This window comes from Sinocyclocheilus grahami, unplaced genomic scaffold (genome assembly GCF_001515645.1).
Source record: "Sinocyclocheilus grahami isolate Dianchi unplaced genomic scaffold, SAMN03320097.WGS_v1.1 scaffold185.1, whole genome shotgun sequence".
NCBI lineage: Eukaryota > Metazoa > Chordata > Actinopteri > Cypriniformes > Cyprinidae > Sinocyclocheilus > Sinocyclocheilus grahami.
Window position 1 is genome coordinate 416,723 of NW_015505364.1, and position 19,533 is coordinate 436,255.

Here is a 19,533-nt window from a genome sequence, read left to right on the forward strand (position 1 = left end):
AAAATACAACAAAGAATATGGTTTACATGTAGCGTGTCGATTCAGCACGGTATGCAAGACTCTCGCTCTCTCTCTTTGCATGTGTGAGAAACACAGCGCTATCATTACTCAGAAGCTGCATACAAATATCTGAAATTTGGAGAGAAAAAAACCCCACTAATTTTCTTTCACTTTTTGATGACTTCAGCAGAATGAAATAATCTTTTAAGGAAAGAACGACTGATTCAGCAGATACTCTACTTCCACTGGTTTGTTTCTCATTTTCAGAATCAATAAATGTGATATAATTTCAGAGTCTGTACCGACAAGAAAAATTACTTAATTTTCCCACTTGAGGAGAAACATTGGTTATTGTGTTTAATACAGATGGGAAAGGTGTTAATGTATGCTGAAAAAGCCACAAAACCCATCAACCAAGCTGTTTGTTTATTTTTAGGGGCATTTTCTCTATACTAGTCCACAGGGAACCATATAAAAGCCTAGCGTTAATTCTCTTTTATCTTGTGATTTATATATGCTCTAAATAAACACAGAGATGGCCTGGATTTTGGGCATGCCCAGGCTCCTCTCACCATCCTTTGCTGTCATTGCACAATTCTATGCTTGAGTGTACCTTTGGCAAATGAAGCAGTACTTTTCACCAGCTTGAAATGGCATAAAAATGACCACCTGTCAATGTCACAAAGAAAAACTTGGTGTAAAAGTAGGACAAAAATATAAACTAGAAAAAGCTCTGTAAAGGTCCGTTAAAAATGTGGTTTTATTTTTTCAATGTTAAAGTACTTCCTATCAGAGTCTAATGTGCAGAGACATTAAGTAAGTCATTAGCAGGCTGATTTCCCTGAAAAGTTTAAACACTGTGGCTCTGTGGTGCTCTCAACATTGCTCAGTTTGCAAGAGCATTCAAATCAGCTCTGGCAGAGACATGTGACTGGGAAAACAGGAGCCAGCAGACATGCAGTCCACTAGAAAATAATTAAAAATAAATAATTATGTCATCTTTTACCCACCCTCATCTCGCCTTCTGTGGAACATAAAAATAAATGTTTAACAGTTGCAACCCTCTACGCACACCTTGGCAATATAATTGCCATTGGCTAGTACATTTTTTTGTTTACTTGCCCGACTGATATACTATTTTACACACACACACACATACACACACACGTTTACTTAGCTATCTAAATGGGGACGTTACATAGACTTCTATTGTTTTTATATACAGATAGTTTTTACAATTTCAAAGAAATCAAAACAGGGACGGTAATAGATGAGCGCCAGCCAACGAGAGCTATTTGCGTATTAGCCGGCATATCTTCTGCTTGTTCTTAAAAGCTGAACAATTCTAAATGAACTCTGTTATTTTGACAGGAAAATACAACAAAGAATATGGTTTACATGTAGCGTGTCGATTCAGCACGGTATGCAAGACTCTCGCTCTCTCTCTTTGCATGTGTGAGAAACACAGCGCTATCAATAAAGCGACGGCGAGTCGTGCGCCTTCACACTAGTTTACGGTACGTCAAATACAGGTGCGCTGCGTGCTACATACTGCACATCCATTGAGTACATGACATGATCCACTGAGCGCATCCAAATAGTACAGATCGCTTGACGGAGAGTGAAACTCTCAAGCGCTCAGCCAGTGTGTTTATCGAGTAAAAATCTGTTGAACGCCTCTCACACACATACTGGCGTGTAAAATCTAAGAATTTATTAGCTAATGTTAGACATTATTTAGTAGCCCAGAGTAAGATTGTCGCATATGCGAGTGATTTACTCGCAATGTAGAGGGTTGAGCTGAGCCCAAGTCTCTTTTACTAATTCGAAAACATTACTTTAGATCTAGTATCAAGGAACATTGAGTTGCTTCATTAAAAGCTTATTGTATTACTGTATTAAAAGCTCACTGTATTATGTAGAGCAAGGGTCTTCAAACTCGGTCCTGGAGGGCTGGTGTCCTGCAAAGTTTAGCTCAAACCCTAATTAAACACACCTGAACCAGCTAATCAAAGTCTTACTAGGCATGCTAGAAACTTCCAGGCAGGTGTGTTAAGACAAGTTGGAGCTAAACTCTGCAGGGCACCGGCCCTCCAGGACCTAGTTTGGAGACCCCTGATGTAGGGTATTATGAGAGAGAGAGAGATGGACTGAGCGAGTGTGATTACCTGCATCTGATACAGCATTCATTCTTCAGCTCAATCTCATATTCACAATAAAACATTAGTTTGAATGTCCGCTGAAGAAAGCAATATCTTTGTCATACTATCCTTCCATTTGTGATTTCAGATGACAGCACTGCTCAGTGCATTTGTCGGCTGCGTCTTACAAGGTGTTGTTGAAAGTAAAAGTATCTTCCTTGTTTACAAGCCTGTTTCAGTCTCTTTCAATATAAAAGTTTTTACTGCTGACTCACTCACAAAGACAGTCTCTTGTCACCATCTAATGGTGGAATAATGTATCTAAATTCACCATCACGAACACACACTGTTTCTCAATACTAAAGACTATAATTAAATACTACTATTATTTATATAAAATATTATTTAAGAATGATAATATTTAAAAAACAACAACAGCCATCATAAAGGTTGTTAGGCAGTTTAGTCAAAAGTACAAATGTAGCGCTCGATATACAGCATTACAATTATATTAAAAATAATTTTATGAGACTTTGCCATCAGCCAAAACGATTTGCTCTGGAACAAATTATAGATTCATGAGACCAAAGACTGCCCGTTAGATTTTCCCAAAACAAATTATTTCTCATGTTTAACCACTATAGAGACATCAGAGCCAGTGGCAAATTCCGGAAGAATTGGTCCAGGGTGGCCGCTGACACCCGTTGACACCCTGGAGCTCACATCTCCGAAAACATTGAAGCAAATTTTCAAATAGACCCCAAATCTTTATTAACAAAACACATATTTGAATTCTAATCAACTACATTCTCACCCAAAACTATCTTAAAACTACATTCCGTGACACAAAACAGTATTATTTATAAAAAAATATAGTGGATTTGACCATCCGCCATGACACACGCTGTGAGAAATACTGCAAGCGGAGTGATATAAATGTTGGGAGTGCTGTTATCACTAGAATATTGCACACCTGGAAAAGGCTCTCAGTCAATCAGATCTGAGAACCAGAAAGAACTGTTGTATAAATTTATTAATTTTTATATTCCATGCAGGTCATCTTGACAACTTGGCCAAGTACCACATATGGTAGTATAACACAATTTTTGTGAAGGCTGTTTTAGGTGAATATTACAACACAAGTTTAGTACAATGCTTTACTTAGAAAGAAAAAGGTTAGCATTTAAATTAAAACATATGGATTCAAACTAATTTAACAATATTCCATGAGTTATTCCACTGAACATGGAATCTCTTTTTTTGGAATTTTCTTTTCCCAAATCTTCTCTCACACATTTTCGCAGGGGATTCTTAATATTTCTTTTTTTTCGTTCACTTTCAATCACTATATTTGCATCCTTTACTGTGGTAAAGCAGAAAAATGCTTTAGATCAGATCTTTTTTTACTTGCATGTCAAATTCTATTTAACACAGTTTCTGCTTGTTAGGCATTGGTAAGGCATGTCAAGTTAATTTGTATAGTACATTTCACATGTGCTTCTAATTTAGTTGAGTGTAATTTATGCTTTTTTATCTAGCATATATAGACGAAAAATTAGCTTAAAACAACATTGGACCCCAGTGACTTTCAATGTATGAAAAAAAATCACTTTTCAAAACATCACAGATTAAAGTCAGTCATATATGTTTAAAATGGGTGAACTATTGCTTAAGGCATTAAAAAGGTAGTTAAAACTGCCCCCCCCAAAAAACTCCAAAGTTATCTTACACTAACTGACCCATAAAAGATAAAAGATCTGTACTGGATGCACTGTAGGTAATTATTTGTGACTTAGAGACCTTAAAGTATCTATTGAAGAAGAATGGTGGAAGCTGTCGTATTAAAAGATTTCAGCAAAATTCTTATTTGGGCTTTTCCCCTAAGGCGGCAGTGCAAATCAGTGTCCTAAAGTTCAAGGCGTCTACGCTGTCAGTCGGTGTGCAGTTAATATTTAATCCCCTCGTTGTCACTGTCAATTTTTCTCATTTTATTTAATCAGAAACTGGAGGGCAGGGGATGCAGGGCCTCATGAATTAATTTCAAAAGAGTTTTCATTTAGAGTGGCTGATTATTTCATCATGATGAGTCATTTGTGTCATTCATGTTCTGGCTGGGCAGAATGAATTATGAACTCAAAAGGCCAAGGTTACAGCAAACACGCCCAGCTCTTCCAGCAAGCACCAATCCTGGGAAAGGCTATGTGAAGCGAAGCGTGAATGAAACAAAGGCTCCTGTCCTCCCTCGGTGGAGGTGGGCTTACGATCCTTTAAGAAGGAGGCACAGAGGCAGTGCTGAGTTCTTCTGACTCTACACTCCCACATCTGAGTGAACACTAGTATAATTGCAGAGATGATTGACAGATAAATTATCTATCTAGAAAGGCCAGCTGTCACTGACCATTTTCAATCTTCCTGGATGGTGTTTGGATGTAATTCACTTAGTCACACAGTGCTGATGTGACTGAATTCATCAAGAGCCAGTTTTGCCAATGGCATACACTTTCAACTAAAATAAAATACAGTGAATAATTCATGGTTTATGACAGTAACACTTACACATAGTACACTTACACATCTGAGGTCTGACTCTGAACTTTGAAAGGGTCAGGCAGATTAAACATTTGGTATACGTATTGAGACTATGAACAGATGACCAGCTCTTTGCATGTTTGGGGCAATAATATATATTTTTTCTTAAATAAATTAATAATTTAATCAGCAAGGACACATTATATTGATCAAAAGTGACAGTAAAGACATTCAAAATGTTACAAACTAATTATATTTCATATAAATGCTAATCTTTAGAACTTTTATCAAAGAATCCTGAAAAAAAAAAATAAAGCTGCACAACCGTTTTCAACATTGATAATAATAAGAATTATTTCTGAGGGCTCATGTGACACTGAAGACTGGAGAAATGACGCTGAAAATTCAGCTTTGCCATCACAGAAATAATACATTTTAAAACATATTTGAATATATTATATTTAAAAAAATATTAATAATATTTCACAACATTACTTTATACTATATTTTTGATAAAGTAAATGCAGCCTTGGTAAACATAATAGACTAACAGCATTTATAATTTGCACAGTTTGAGTATCTCATATTTCTTTCCACATCTCTTTTGAATTCAGAGTCAGATACACAGCAAAGCTGAGCACCTGTGGATCAGTGAGAATCTCGTCGCTTCTTTTCTCAAGAGCTGTATGCCGCTGAGTATTCTCTCATGCACGTATCTTGATCACGCAGATCATGACTCATTCAGACAACATACAACCTCAAAAGTTATTTGCTAATTTTACAGCACTCACTATGTGGGACTTTGCAACATACTGCTCACACTAGCATGAGAAGAAGGCCATGGTTTGCCTGTTTCTCAAAGACATGCAGTAAAGTTGCTTTCGATTTTAGATGGGTGTCATGAAAGATGGGTGTCATCCATCTATATAATATAATATAAAGTGACTATTGAATATATCGTTGTGTCTATGTGGCTTTCTATGGAGCGTGGCTTGTTACTAAGGGCAAGGCTATAGAGCAGACATGGCACAAGTGTAATGGATATTTCAAACTGCAGTAAAATAAATCAATGTTACACAGCTTATAGGCATCATTTAATAAAAATCTAATATATTAAAAACAGAGGTAAAGAGAGCCGGAGTTTCAAATATTACATTAAGGAGAACTGCATAATTGTACATACTGTATGGCAAATTTAATTAAGATCATGTAGGCTTCTTAGTAGCTTGGAGGCAGGCTAGATAAAATGCAGAATACATGAACAGGCTGATTTTACAATAGTACATTTTTAAAAAGTTGAAAAATTTGTTTTGACAAGATTAAAAAAAATAAAGTTTTTTACTCATAGGAGAATGTTAGGGGAATGTTCTTCAAACCTAAATGGAAAATCCTATTTACGTTTACTTGGATAAGATTTTTAAAATCATTATTTGCTAATTATCTTTGTTGACTTTAAGAGAATATTCTCCAAACCTAAAGTGAACTTTCCTGGCTACCCAACAGAGAACATTAGAATGTCCGTTTTAGGAAACTTCTCTGAGAACCAAAAACATTTCCACAATGTTTGAGGAACCAAAAATGGTCACACTGAAAAAAGTTGGTGTAGGATTTACTTTGAAACAATTTTCACTCAGAAATTGCTAGTAAATTTCACAAATAATTAGACAGAAACAGCACTGAAATAGCACTCTCTTGTAAAACATACTCCAATAATCTTTATTTACAGCCTCAAATGTTTTATTTTTTTATACAGTATAGCTTGGTAGGCTTTTAAAGCCAGAAATGCTAGGATGTCTATTCTGGTAACATTCCCGGAACATTCTGGGAAATAAAACCTGTGAAGTAATATGAACAGCAGGCTTTTAAGGCTAGAAAACAACAAGTTTTGAATTTAAAACATTTCATTTTTATTCATTTGTTCGTTCGTTTGTTTGTGCAAAAACCTGTCATTAGACAGGTCCAAAGGAACTTTTTGAGAGCCAAAAACGAACATTCCCAAAATTGTAATCTGGGTAGGCTTTTAAAGCCAGAAAACAACAAAACAATAAGTTCTGAACTTAAAACACAGACGAATTGGAAGTGACCCTTCTACCTGACAACAGTCTCTTTTGTCAGGAGGGGAAGGCAAAATAACTAATTATGCCCCCTTGCTCCCTGTGTGCCACCTTTTGTGAAGTGCAACCCACAGTCTGATTAGGTGAAACAAATAAGATGTCAGCGGTGAGATGGGTTTATGGTCATACAGTGTGACAGGTCGAGTCGACCCTCCCCACCACACTCCTCTGGATTAGGTCAGCGGGGAGGCGGGGCAGGCTGAGCGTGTCACTAATAATTACGACTCCACGCAGCCGAGGGGCTCGGCACCTCTCGGCCTGTCTAAACGGGCCAGACTAATGAAAAGAGAAAAGTGAGGTGAGGCTGGAAATGAGTAATCTTTCGCATGGGCTGCGTGGGGCTCCCTGTGTCTCGCATCCCTCGAACAGCTTCAGTCAACTGCTCTCCACTTTTCATCTTTTTTCTCACCACTGTATTCTCTCATAGCTGTGTAACAGTATCCACTTGAAATAGATCTGCCCCAATTATACAAGAAACAGCCCTGACAAGAGACTCTACTGGGAGTGAAGAGAACCACAGGGTTGTGTGTGTGCTGATACTGTATATGCAACGATTTTGTGTCCTTACCAATACTGAGGAGAAACAAACAAAAAGTAGCAACACTTACCTTAATTTTTCAGTAGATTAAAAGTAGTTCAGATGTTTCTCAAGTAATTAGTAGTAGCTTTTCTAGTAACAAGCCGTATTGTGTAGTGTGCTCAAACACAGCTGAGTTGATAATATTCAAACACACACAACTAACTGCTCCTGCTCTCATATATAGAGTTGTAAAGTCTGCTTCATTCTAGTGAATCGATTTGTTCGATTGGTTCATATGAATATAAAATAAAATAAAATACATAAATACATAAAAAAAGATCGAACCAATTAATCTTTTTGAGATATTTAAATTATAGTGTTTTTGTTCCACACCATACTGACATTCTGCTGTGCCTTTGTCTGGAACTATTTTCTTTGCCAGAGCAAAAATAAAGTACGCTACTGTTCAAAACTTTTTTTGGTCAATAAGATGTATTTAAAAAAAGCTTTTGTAATATTTGATCAGGTTGACCAGTTTAACGTGTCAGCTAGGACACATTAAACTGATCAACCTGATCAAATATTACAAAGGTTTCCACAAAAACATTAAGCAACATAACTGTTTTCAACATTGATTATAATAAGAAAGGTTTCTTAAGTACCAAATCAGCATATTAAAATAATTTCTGAAGTATCATGTGAAACTGAAGACTGGAGTAATGGCTGCTGAAAATTCAGCTTTGCCATCACGGAATAAATTATATTTAAAAAATATATTAAAAGAGAAAAGAGTTATTGAGTTACTAATTTCACTGTATTTTTGATCAATTAAACGCAGCCTTGGTGAGCACAAGATACTTCTTTTAAAAGCAATCTTTATAAAAATTGTACCAACCCCAAACATTTGAACAGTAGTGTAACTAACTAGCAATCTTGTGTTGCTATTCCAACAGCTTGCGTAATAGTGCTTTAAAGATTACATGGTATGTCAACACGAGAGGTGTGACAAGACTGTAAGCAAAGCACAAGTGATACCCACTTCTTCCTTAGCTAAAACAAAAAAAGTGATTACTGTAACATTATTGAAACAAATAAGGTGGGAACTCGCACATATCATGTAAAACAGCTTTTATCATGCATCTCATGAGTGTTCTACATCAGGCAGAATGTGTGCGCACAGATTCTGTTTGTGTGAAAACATATTTATGCTTATAGCATGTGGAGCTGTGTACTGTGGAAGCACTGCTGTGCGGTGGCTTACATCTCGGATCCCAGTGGCGATTCGCAGCAAGGTCTGAAATTAAACACTAATCTCCCTTACACATTCACAATAAATTATATAGTGCTGAGTTATGCTCCAATTTTGCATGCATTACATCTCTTCTTTATGCACAGTAGGGTTGGAGGATGATGAAATCAGTTCCATGTGCAGGAAAGAGGAAGGTCAGTGGAGGCGATGTGTTGCTCAATGACCAGGGTCTCCAACAGCGGGTCTGCAGTGGTACAGCAGGAGGTCCACCAATTATTGCTTGATCTGAAACTAATGTTTGACTTAAAAATAAAAAAATAAAAAGTTTAAGAGAGCTAAATGTTAATGCTGTACGACGCTTTTTTTGTTAACATAAGTTAACTACATTAGTCTAGATGAATATGCAATGAAAAATAATTCTAATTCATTTATTATTCTTAGTTAAATGTTAATTTCAACATTTCAATAAAATTAAAATATGTATCTGTTTAATATTATTTAATGGACCTAAGCTAACATGAACAGTTGTATTTTTTATTAACTAATATTATCAGATTAATAAAAACTATACAAATGTATTGCTCAGTTTTAGTTAATGTTAATGTTAGTTATGCATTAGTGTTAACAAATGGGACCTTATAAATGTTACCTGTTTCATTGTCCCTCCCACATTAAAGTGTATAAATATCGATCATTATTAAAGTGTATCGATAAGTATCATGAACTAATAAGGAAAAATACCAACTTAATTAAACTTGGTTAATGCTAATTTCTACATTTTCTAATACATTTTACATTCCAAGTTGGATAAATCAACACAAATGTATTATGAATGAACACAAATTGACAATGAACTATAGTATATTTAAATTAACATGAACTTGAGACTAATAAATGTAAAAATGTTAATTGTTAGTTCATAATGCTTAATGTTAATTAAGTAATTCTGTTCAATTTAAACTTACTGTAATGTGTGCCAGTGCATAGATTAAAAATATACTAGATAAATAATATATAATAAATATTTTATAATGTATTAAAAGGATATGGCTGTGCATTTTAAAGATTATTTTAATGGATTTGGAATGCATTAAAATAATAGTAAAATTCATAAAAAATATATGGAAATACATTAATATGGTACTAGATGCATGTTATTAGGCCAGGCTTAAAACGCAACTCCCAGTTTTATGTAATACCATACAGGGGGTCCTTGGCCTGTAAAAAATTGAAGATTGAAAAAATCCCCTCTGAAACATTTCAAAGCTTGCAGCCCCTCGAGGGTGATATTTGCGACAGGATTTCATGCAGTTCCTGCAATGTGTCTTCTCAGTTTGCCTAATTTTTGACTGAAGGGTCATCTGGGGCTTGACTTTTCCTGTCCACGTCTGTGAGCACCCGTCTGTAAGCTTAAATGCTGGAATGACGAAGACCCACAAGCCATTGAGGGTATTTGTGTGCTGGTTTGCCCATGGTTGTACAGATTAAAGCTAATGGTAGTCAGAGCAAATCCTGTGCCTTGCTGAGGAACCCAGCGCTGGGTCTCTGTGTGTCAGTGATAAGGCAAAGGACATGTGGTATGGAAAAAAAAGAGAACAAAAAGAAAAAAAGATTGTTCTGTTCTCCTCTAAGTGTAAGACAAAAACAGGGTTCTTCAAAGCCATTATAATGTCTCTCTCCAGACTGACGCGGCTGAAAAAAGAGAGTGAGTATGCGCTTTTCATATTTCAGACTTGATGGTGGAACGAGGGGGAGCTCAGTCAGAACGAAGATGAAAGGAATAAGAGAGAGGAGCTGAGATGAAAGCGCTGATAGGGGCCTGTGGCCCTTATATTCATTGTGATGCCACACTTTTTAATGTGTGTATGCATGTAAGGGTTGGTTTGAGGAGTGGGGGTCCAGTTAAACAGATGTGTGAACACAAAACAAGGGGAATGGAGAGAGAACTGGATGTTTGTTTGTGTGTGTGTGTGTGTGCTTCTGAGAACATATTGAATTGTGTTTTGCATCCGCGTGTCACAGAAACTCATCTAATTGCAAGACACTCAAACGGTAGGATGATCGAACCTGTCACCTTATCCCTCTTTCTATTTTTTCCACCTCCCTGTAGTCTGTTTCACCTCATTCTCTTCTGATGCCGCAGCACTTCGAATTAACATATCTCTGTGACGACTTGTGAACCGCAAGAGAAAATGCCCTTGAGATCTACTATCAAACATAACCATGACTTTCCTATTTCAGTGGATAAACTTTATGTGGAAGAAAAATAGTTTTTTATATTTTCTGCAGAAATTGTGTGTGCCCAAATGTTAATGAAAGTATATGCCTTAGAAACCACTACTATTAGTTGTACCAAACCTAACCAACTACAGGGATGCTAATGGGTCAGAGGATATTCGGAACATAGCCCAGATGTTTATGGATGCTTATGGGACCATCCTTTGATGAAGTACTGAAATAGGGTATATTTTATAGTAAATGTTAACAATGTCACACCTAGTCAGTGATGATAGCCTTGTGGGCAGCACTCCGACTCACAGTGCGGTTGTGCTTCAGAGTAGTGACGCTTTTGGTAAGTTAAATAAACCTGAAATAAAACAAAATATTAGATGAAAAACTTAAAAACTTAAAAAGTAGAAATGTTGCCTTGTTGCCTTACCTAGAAATGTTATCTGAATGAGGTAAAAAAAAAAAGACAAAAATAAATCTTTAAAAAAAGGTTACACCTGCTTTTAATATTATAATTTATAATATTATTTATCCAATATTATACACTTTTATAGTGTGAGCATTATATACAGTACGTTGTGCTTTTAACTGTTTAGAATTTAGCAGGCTTTTAAAATGGATGCTTGTGACATAAATAAAGATTGGATTTTTTTTAAAAGTTTGCAGGTTTTGCAAAAAAACTACACATTTCTATGGGGTTGTTGACACAACAGAAGGCTTGAGTAGTAATTGAAATGAGATGTAATTTTTTTGCAGAAGTACAAATATGTGATTTCCAGAACAAATTGCAGCTTTAAATTATTTTATTTAAATATTTTATTTTGACTGGGCTTGAAAACACAGTGGGAAACATAAGGCAATTAAAAAAAAAAAAAAAAAACCTTCCGGGGCTCTACTAAACACATTTGGGGCTTAAGCCTTGGAAGCCCTCCCGTAGCTGCCCATGCCAATTCTGTATATGAATTTAATAAAGAAACATAAGATTCTAATAAAACATACTGATGATGTCAAATTGTGCACGTCTGTGTGCTGTTGCAGTATCTATAGCGATACAGTGCAGTAAAAAGTGCTGTTAGTTAAACTGCTTGCAAAGACAACAGGGCATTATAAAAGGAAAAAAATGTGAATTACAGTTCATTCCAAAGCTACAGTACATGCAAGAAAGGTTACAGAGTGATCAGTGGTCGGCTTCAAAGATCAGCACAAATGCTTTTTCTCAGTTAATTAATGTGGTTCCTTTAGTAAGCTTAAGACATCAGGGAGCTTGACATAAATTACAAATCTACACCTTTTACTTAAAAAAACGCACACAGATAAAGAAACATTTCTGGAAAATCTTCTTGGATTTAAAAGATGTTTTAAAAAGTCTATATTTGTGAAAACGGAGTATTTTAACATTCAACGGTATAATTTTTTGTGGTAATCTACATTATGCCACAAGTCCAGTCAACTGACTTTGAACTGAGAATGTTCCTTTAAAATTAATATGAACTGCAAAGGTCCAACCCAATGAAATAGCTCACATGTAGTCCTCATGGCCATTAATTCTCTCTGTATAAGATATACAGAAAGACACAGCAAAGAAATTAATGTGAAAATTATATTTATTTAAGGGGGATATATAAAACAAAAAGTCAAGAAGCATCAGAGGAGAGAGGCAGAGGTCTTTGTGAGGCATATGAAAGTGACTCATCAAAGAGAACGACTCTAGCTATGCCATTCCAGCTACGTCCCTTCTCTCCCCGTTCCCTTCTCTCTTGTTTTAGAGATTGGGCGTATTTGTACAACCAGCTCTCTGCAAAACATCAAACAGGGCTGCAAGACAAAGGATGATAGGGATGTTTCAAGTGGTTGGGGGAATGCATGTAAGCACACAGCACAATTGTGCGTACACGTTTGCGTCTCTGTTTGATTCTGGTGCCGTAGCCTATTCCACAGCATGTAATCAGCTCCATCTAAACAATTTCAGCCTAAAAAGACACCGAACTCGGTTCAGTGGTCTGATGCAAGCGCATTAATAAACTGATCCCTCACCATAATGAGCGCATTTCAAAAAGAAACATACATTGCAATTAGAACAGAAATGGACCCAGATACAAGGGAGCAATTAGGCTGTCTTATTATAATCATCATCATTATAACCAGTTCATGTAAATTCACTGATTTTTGTTAAATACAATTCCATGCAAATGTCAACCTTTCCATTGGATAATGAAGTGTTTACCCAAGGAACGTAACCTTGTTTAGGTCTCAATTGTACTGTATTAATGTTTTCTAATACAACTTTTAAAGGAAATTTTATTGTTCATGCCCCACACAAGGTGTGCAACAATAATAAAACAAGCCATGTTTGACAGTTTCAAAAATAGGGATTAAAATGTTTACTTTATCTTCTCAATAAGGATCTCGCATGGTCATGTTAATACACCATCTACTTGGCTGTTTTCACAGGACACATTTTTGCATTTAAAAATATCAATAGCAAACAAAACGACACAACGTTTAAAATCAGAACAGATGTTAAAACACTAGACATTGTATATTTGCCAATTTTTTAAATGGTTAGAAAGAAAAATTGGGAATTGTATATTAAACAACTGAGAATCACACACTACCAGATTTATGCAGAAACTTGAGCCTCGTTGATAGGAGATGTATGACAAATGAAAACAATGTGTGTTCTAAAAACACCTCAAAATATCAAACATGTTCAATATACTTAGAGCTGTGTAATGTATATAGTCAAGGACATCTATCTGGCACATATGAACCTTAAATAAAAGCATTTCCTGTGTGAAGATAATAAAACAAGCCATGTTTGACAGTTTCAAAAATAGGGATTAAAATGTTTACTTTATCTTCTCAATAAGGATCTCGCATGGTCATGTTAATACACCATCTACTTGGCTGTTTTCACAGGACACATTCTTGCATTTAAAAATATCAATAGCAAACAAAACGACACAACGTTTAAAATCAGAACAGATGTTAAAACACTAGACATTGTATATTTGCCAATTTTTTAAATGGTTAGAAAGAAAAATTGGGAATTGTATATTAAACAACTGAGAATCACACACTACCAGATTTATGCAGAAACTTGAGCCTCGTTGATAGGAGATGTATGACAAATGAAAACAATGTGTGTTCTAAAAACACCTCAAAATATCAAACATGTTCAATATACTTAGAGCTGTGTAATGTATATAGTCAAGGACATCTATCTGGCACATATGAACCTTAAATAAAAGCATTTCCTGTGTGAACAGCCACTTAGGCTTTTACAACTAATCATGCCCATACTTATAATCACAAACAAAGTCTGTTCTATGGACAGCCAAACTTTCATTCTGCAGGTATTGTTGTTATTGGATTATGGAAATCACAGAGTACATACAAGCAATATGTGTTCATTTTTGTCCATACCGCAAGTTAATCTCTCTAAAATGAGAAAGCAAATCTGCAGCAAGATCTGCAGGGGTTTAGGAAAAAGCATACAAATGGTTTGCTATAATTAGTACTTTCTCTCAGAAGCACCATTTCATATTGTGACTGCAAATGTCACATCCGTAACACTGGAATTGGCCTTAGCGCTTTCACAAACAGTCTGTAGCAAAAACATGACAAAATATTGCTGGTAATTAAAGGTGCAATAGGTGATTGTCTTCAGAAACATTTTTTGTTATGCTGGTTGAAAGTCTCTTCACATCCCGATAGCAATCATTAAGTTAAGTGGTCTTAATGTATTTATCTGTATTTATATATTCTGTGGAAGGCGTAGGACCAAGAAATGTTTGTCCAATCAAAATGCTCGGTCCGAGCGTTTTAATTGGCTTTCCTATCTGCCTGTCAAGTTATGTATTAGCATACCTGCCCACCCGGTTCGCGCAGACAGGATTCGTCATCAGCGCGTTCACGCTCGCTGTGCAGACAGAGCGAGAATGGCAGACAAACATCAACAACCCGATCTTCCTTCCTGGTATTTTAGTACTTTTAAAGTTTTCTCACCGGTGAATGACGCATGATGTAGCCCAGCGGTTCCCAATTCCAGTCCTCGCGCCCACCCGATCTGCATAATTTGCATGTCTCACTTAGTTAACACACCCGATTCAGATAACCAGCTCCTTAGAAGTGAGCTACGTGCATCAACTGTGTTCCGATCGATATGATCCCTACACAGTGTTCATTGCTCCCTTCTCCTTGAGCAGGGGAAATCCGTTGAAGTTTACTTCACTTCGGAACATTCATTCATGGATTTGCGCTGCGCTGCGCAGCGTCTTCACACACAGACAAAACTTACTAGAGAAGTTTGACATAATATGTCTGTAAATAAATACTATTTAAATTTACGTCTCGCGGACTGGAATTGGAACCGCTGATGTAGCCTATTGTAGTAACATTGTCTCTGGTATTCTGATCTGTGAGCGTATATGTGTTCAGGGGGCATGGCTTTGGACGGCGATTGCAGGAAGGGAGGGACATTCACTTTCAGTGCTATCAGGCTGAAGTTAGCATTTTCCAAGATCTCCTACTGCACCTTTAATGACATCAATTGATGTTTGCTCAACATGTTGAGGATAGAAAACCCTGACAGCAACTGACGCGGTTTCCCTCAACTTTCTTTCTTTCTTTTCTCGTTTCCCTTTTCTGAAGATTACCCCTCCCCTTTCCTGCTCCCACTTTTCGATTTTTCCATCTTTTGTCCAAAAAACAGCTTCTGACCCCTTAAGAATTTGAAGGAAAACCAGAAAGTGCAGATATGATTTGCGTATAATTTCAACTTTCCCTTGACTCCTTCTATCTCTGTATTTTTCTCCTTTTGTCATATATAATCTTTGGCGCACAAAACACTCACACACATCTACCATTACACACAGACACACTTTAAAAAGAAAGTGAGCACTTAAAATTATCTCTCTGCCCTGCTGGTCTCTATATCTATCCTTTTCTCACTCTTGAATCTCCTTTCTTCTTTCAACACAAAGCATATCATACGCTCACGCACAAACTCACCCTGCTGAACGAAGGAGCCGTAGACAAACCACATGGAGTTGTAGAGGGTTGTGGAGGAGACAGAGCCCATCGGCAGTCTGGGAGGGTTCAACCAGTTGAGGAGATACACCAGAGTGCCCACCAGCAGCACTGTGCCGGCTATACAAGCCCACAGAGACAGGTCGAAAGGGGCCAGGCATGCAAACATATCCACCGTCCTCTCCGCCTTCCTCAGCAACACACCGACGGAGTAGTCCATGTAGCGAGTGGTGAAGTCTACCACGCTCTCCCGCTCAGGAGTGATGGTCAGGGCTGACAGACCTACATCTGCTCTCTGCCCAAAAAAACAAAAAAACACACACAGAGAACAGACATTTAAAGCCAGATCACACAAAGAACAGATTTATATGTGTATCTCACTTATAGCATAATCCAAGAAAAATACTGGAGGATGTTGCCTTTAATATTTAATATCGCCTCTGATTTAAATTTCAGTAGCAAAAATGGTGTTAGGTTGATTCATTTGATTCACTAAATCAGTTAAAACTGGCTCTATCACTGAAACATGAAGTCCCTGTGTGTAAAAATGTGTTGTAAACTATACATATTTTGTTTAATTGAATAAATGTTTTTATTATTATAATAAGTTGCAAACTTTATCATAAAGTGTTATTAATTTAGATTATATTATATTTATTATTATGTACTGGTAAATATTGCTCCAGTAGCTTATATAGTAAAGCATGGCTCTTGCAACATCAAGGTCATGGGTTCAACTCCTGGGTTCAAGGAATAAATTGATAAAAAAGTATGCCTTGAACCAATTCAAATGATTTCAGATAAAAAAAAAATTATTTGGAAAGATTAAAAATATCATTACTCCTTGTGTTTATATGGAGAAACAGTATAAAAAGCATTTATCTTTAATACTTGGATACAAAAAAATCTATTTCCATTTGCTATCTCATCTTCAAAAAGAAATCAGCTTAATGATAAATGATCATTTCCATTATGTTCAATCAGTAAACGTGCAAATATGCAGCACTTCTCATTGTCAGCAATCACAATGTTAATAAAATAAAAAATATCCACATCTTTCTCTAATGAATACTGAGGCAACACTGTCTGCTGCCAAAAACAAAATTGCTTCTACAGCGTTTAAATGCTAAACAACTTCTAATGTGTGTTTTCTTTCTTTTTTGGCACTTCTGGAAATTATTGTGACTAGGTGCACACCGCAGCGGTGAGATTAGATGAGACCTCTGCAGCCTGAGAGAGCTCCTGTCAAGAGACATTACCATCGGCAGAACAAAGGCATGTCATTATCATAGCATGAGAGCCAGTGTCACCTGTCTGACTCCCATTAACCTCCCTGACCACCTTCAGAGATCACGGACCCCCACAGGACCTCTGTGTTTGAGCAGGGTTAGAGGAGCATCCGGCGCCCGGATACCTTCACAAATGTTAATCCACATAACAAGTGCCTCTCTGATTGTCTCGACCTAGAAACTTGGTAGTATAAGACGGCCTGCTTTATAAAAAAGGGCCTGACAAACTTTCAGAATAGAGAGAATAATGAGAACTGGATAGACTGACTTTATGTAAGTGGTACACCTACAAAGATACTGAACTAGCTTAAGTTTAATTTTACATTTAAAGTTAAAGTATAATTTTACATTTAAGGGGTCATATGATAAGAATCAAATGTGATATTTTAAGATAAAATAGTTATATAGTATTAATCTGACACTATTAACCCTCAAAACAAAAAGAGCATTTATTGAACTAAGCTTTAAAAATATTTAGTTTAGTTTTTTTTTTCAGTTTAGTAATAGTAGTTCAGAAGTTAATTCAACAGCAAACAATACAAAACACATTTCAAACTGCCCTAAGAGGTGCTGAATGAAAACATTTTATTGTTTTGTAATGCAGAGTAGAGACCTTATAATAATGAGTTGATGACGGATTTTTCAGTCCCACTCCCGCAAGATTCTGTCCCGCTCCCGCATAAAAATATCTTATCTGGTCCCACTCCCGCCCGCGACATTCATGTTTTGTCCCGCTCCCGCCTGTATAAAAGTAATCTATATAGATATTTTCAGCACATCAAAGAAATTTACATCAAATGGTTCTGTAACATCTCCTAAAATCCACAACATCCCAGCAATCCTGATAAAATATTTGTTATTTAGGCTAAGCATCAACATTCACAAACCATTTTTAATAGAAAAGCAAGCATGGGCTGCTGTGTGTATGGTTTGGCATGGCACAATGCGAGAAGCGCTTCATTTATTATCACTAAAAGCTGACATCTCAGTTCATCGCAATCTCATAAAGCTCTGATATAACACAATGAACATATGCACAATTAATCTTTCACAATGTCTACACTTCGTGTGTTAAAATGAGAGGATTCTTGAGCACGCAAGTTCAGCCCTGCGGTGAGTAGATTCTAACTTAATCACCTCTGATTGGCCATTGCGTTCCAGAAATCAACAGCTGAGTCTGTGATTGGCTACATTGCGCAACCCTTTAATCACGTGTTATAAATAGAAACTCTGCCTAGCTTCCACGTGTTAATCATTTTAATGTTATTAGTTGCTCTTTTTTGCTTTTGTGCAACATAAATAACAATTTTATGTTTTAGACATTTTATGTCAATATTAACCCTCAAAACAAAAAGAGCATTTATTGGACTAAGCTTTAAAAATATTTAGTTTAGTTTTTTTTTTCAGTTTAGTAATAGTAGTTCAGAAGTTAATTCAACAGCAAACAATACAAAACACATTTCAAACTGATTTATTTATTTTTTTACATGAGCTTAGCTGACAGGATGACAGCCAGCAATGGCTTCAAACACATATTGATGATTTTGTAAATCCCACGTGTTAATCATTTTAATGTTATTAGTTGCTCTTTTTTGCTTTTGTGCAACATAAATAACAATTTTATGTTTTAGACATTTTATGTCAAGAGCATATCTATTTTGAGGGAGTCCCGCAAATCATTTTATTCTCCCGCATTCCGCACACACACAAGTCTCTTCCCGCCCGCACCCGCCCATCAAGAGTTGTCCCGCGCCACACCCTGTTGCAGGTCTCTAATGCAAAGCCATCATTTGAGGAGCAAATAGAAATAAAATCAATAATACCTGTGATATTTATCCAATGTTAACTGCATTATGATTATGATTAAATGAAATGAAAGCTATGTATTGATGACTCTTTGTTTTTGTGATAGGCCTACTTGGTGATTTTGTCTTTTGCAAAATATGCTGTAATATTTAAAAAACTGACCTTTTGTAGAGTTGTTGGGAGAGTACTAAGATATTTAATAAATTCACCACTTAATTGTGAAAATAGTTAGTAAAAAAAAAAGTCAATTACTGGCTTTATAAAACATCTAAGTGCAATTTGAAACAGTTCAACAATTTTAACAAATGGGCTGATTTATTTATTTTTTTACATGAGCTTAGCTGACAGGATGACAGCCAGCAATGGCTTCAAACACATATTGATGATTTTGTAAATCGATCAAAAAATTACTCATCTCCTGAAATTGTGTAAGAAGAAAAACAATCATGTACATCAAGTAAGCACTAGTTTCTGATAGTTTAGTTTACTACATTATTAATCCCACAAAGGGCAATTACAGATGTTATTTTACGCCACCACACACACACACACACACACACACACACACACACACACACACACACACACACACACACACACACAAACACACACACACACACACACA

At 36.3% G+C, this 19,533-nt stretch overlaps 1 protein-coding gene across 2 annotated transcripts in view; it reads right to left on the bottom strand.

Annotated features, from left to right (window-relative positions):
* Positions 1-19,533, bottom strand: part of grid2 (glutamate receptor, ionotropic, delta 2) — a 418,885-nt gene that overhangs the window by 69,015 nt on the left and 330,337 nt on the right. For both annotated transcript variants that reach the window (XR_001610173.1, XM_016284580.1), the window contains exon 11: positions 15,796-16,108. Coding sequence is in view for 1 of the 2 variants with exons in the window: in XM_016284580.1 (XP_016140066.1) it covers positions 15,796-16,108 (313 nt within the window). In the remaining variant the exon portion in view is untranslated. The remainder of the gene's footprint in view (positions 1-15,795; positions 16,109-19,533) is intronic.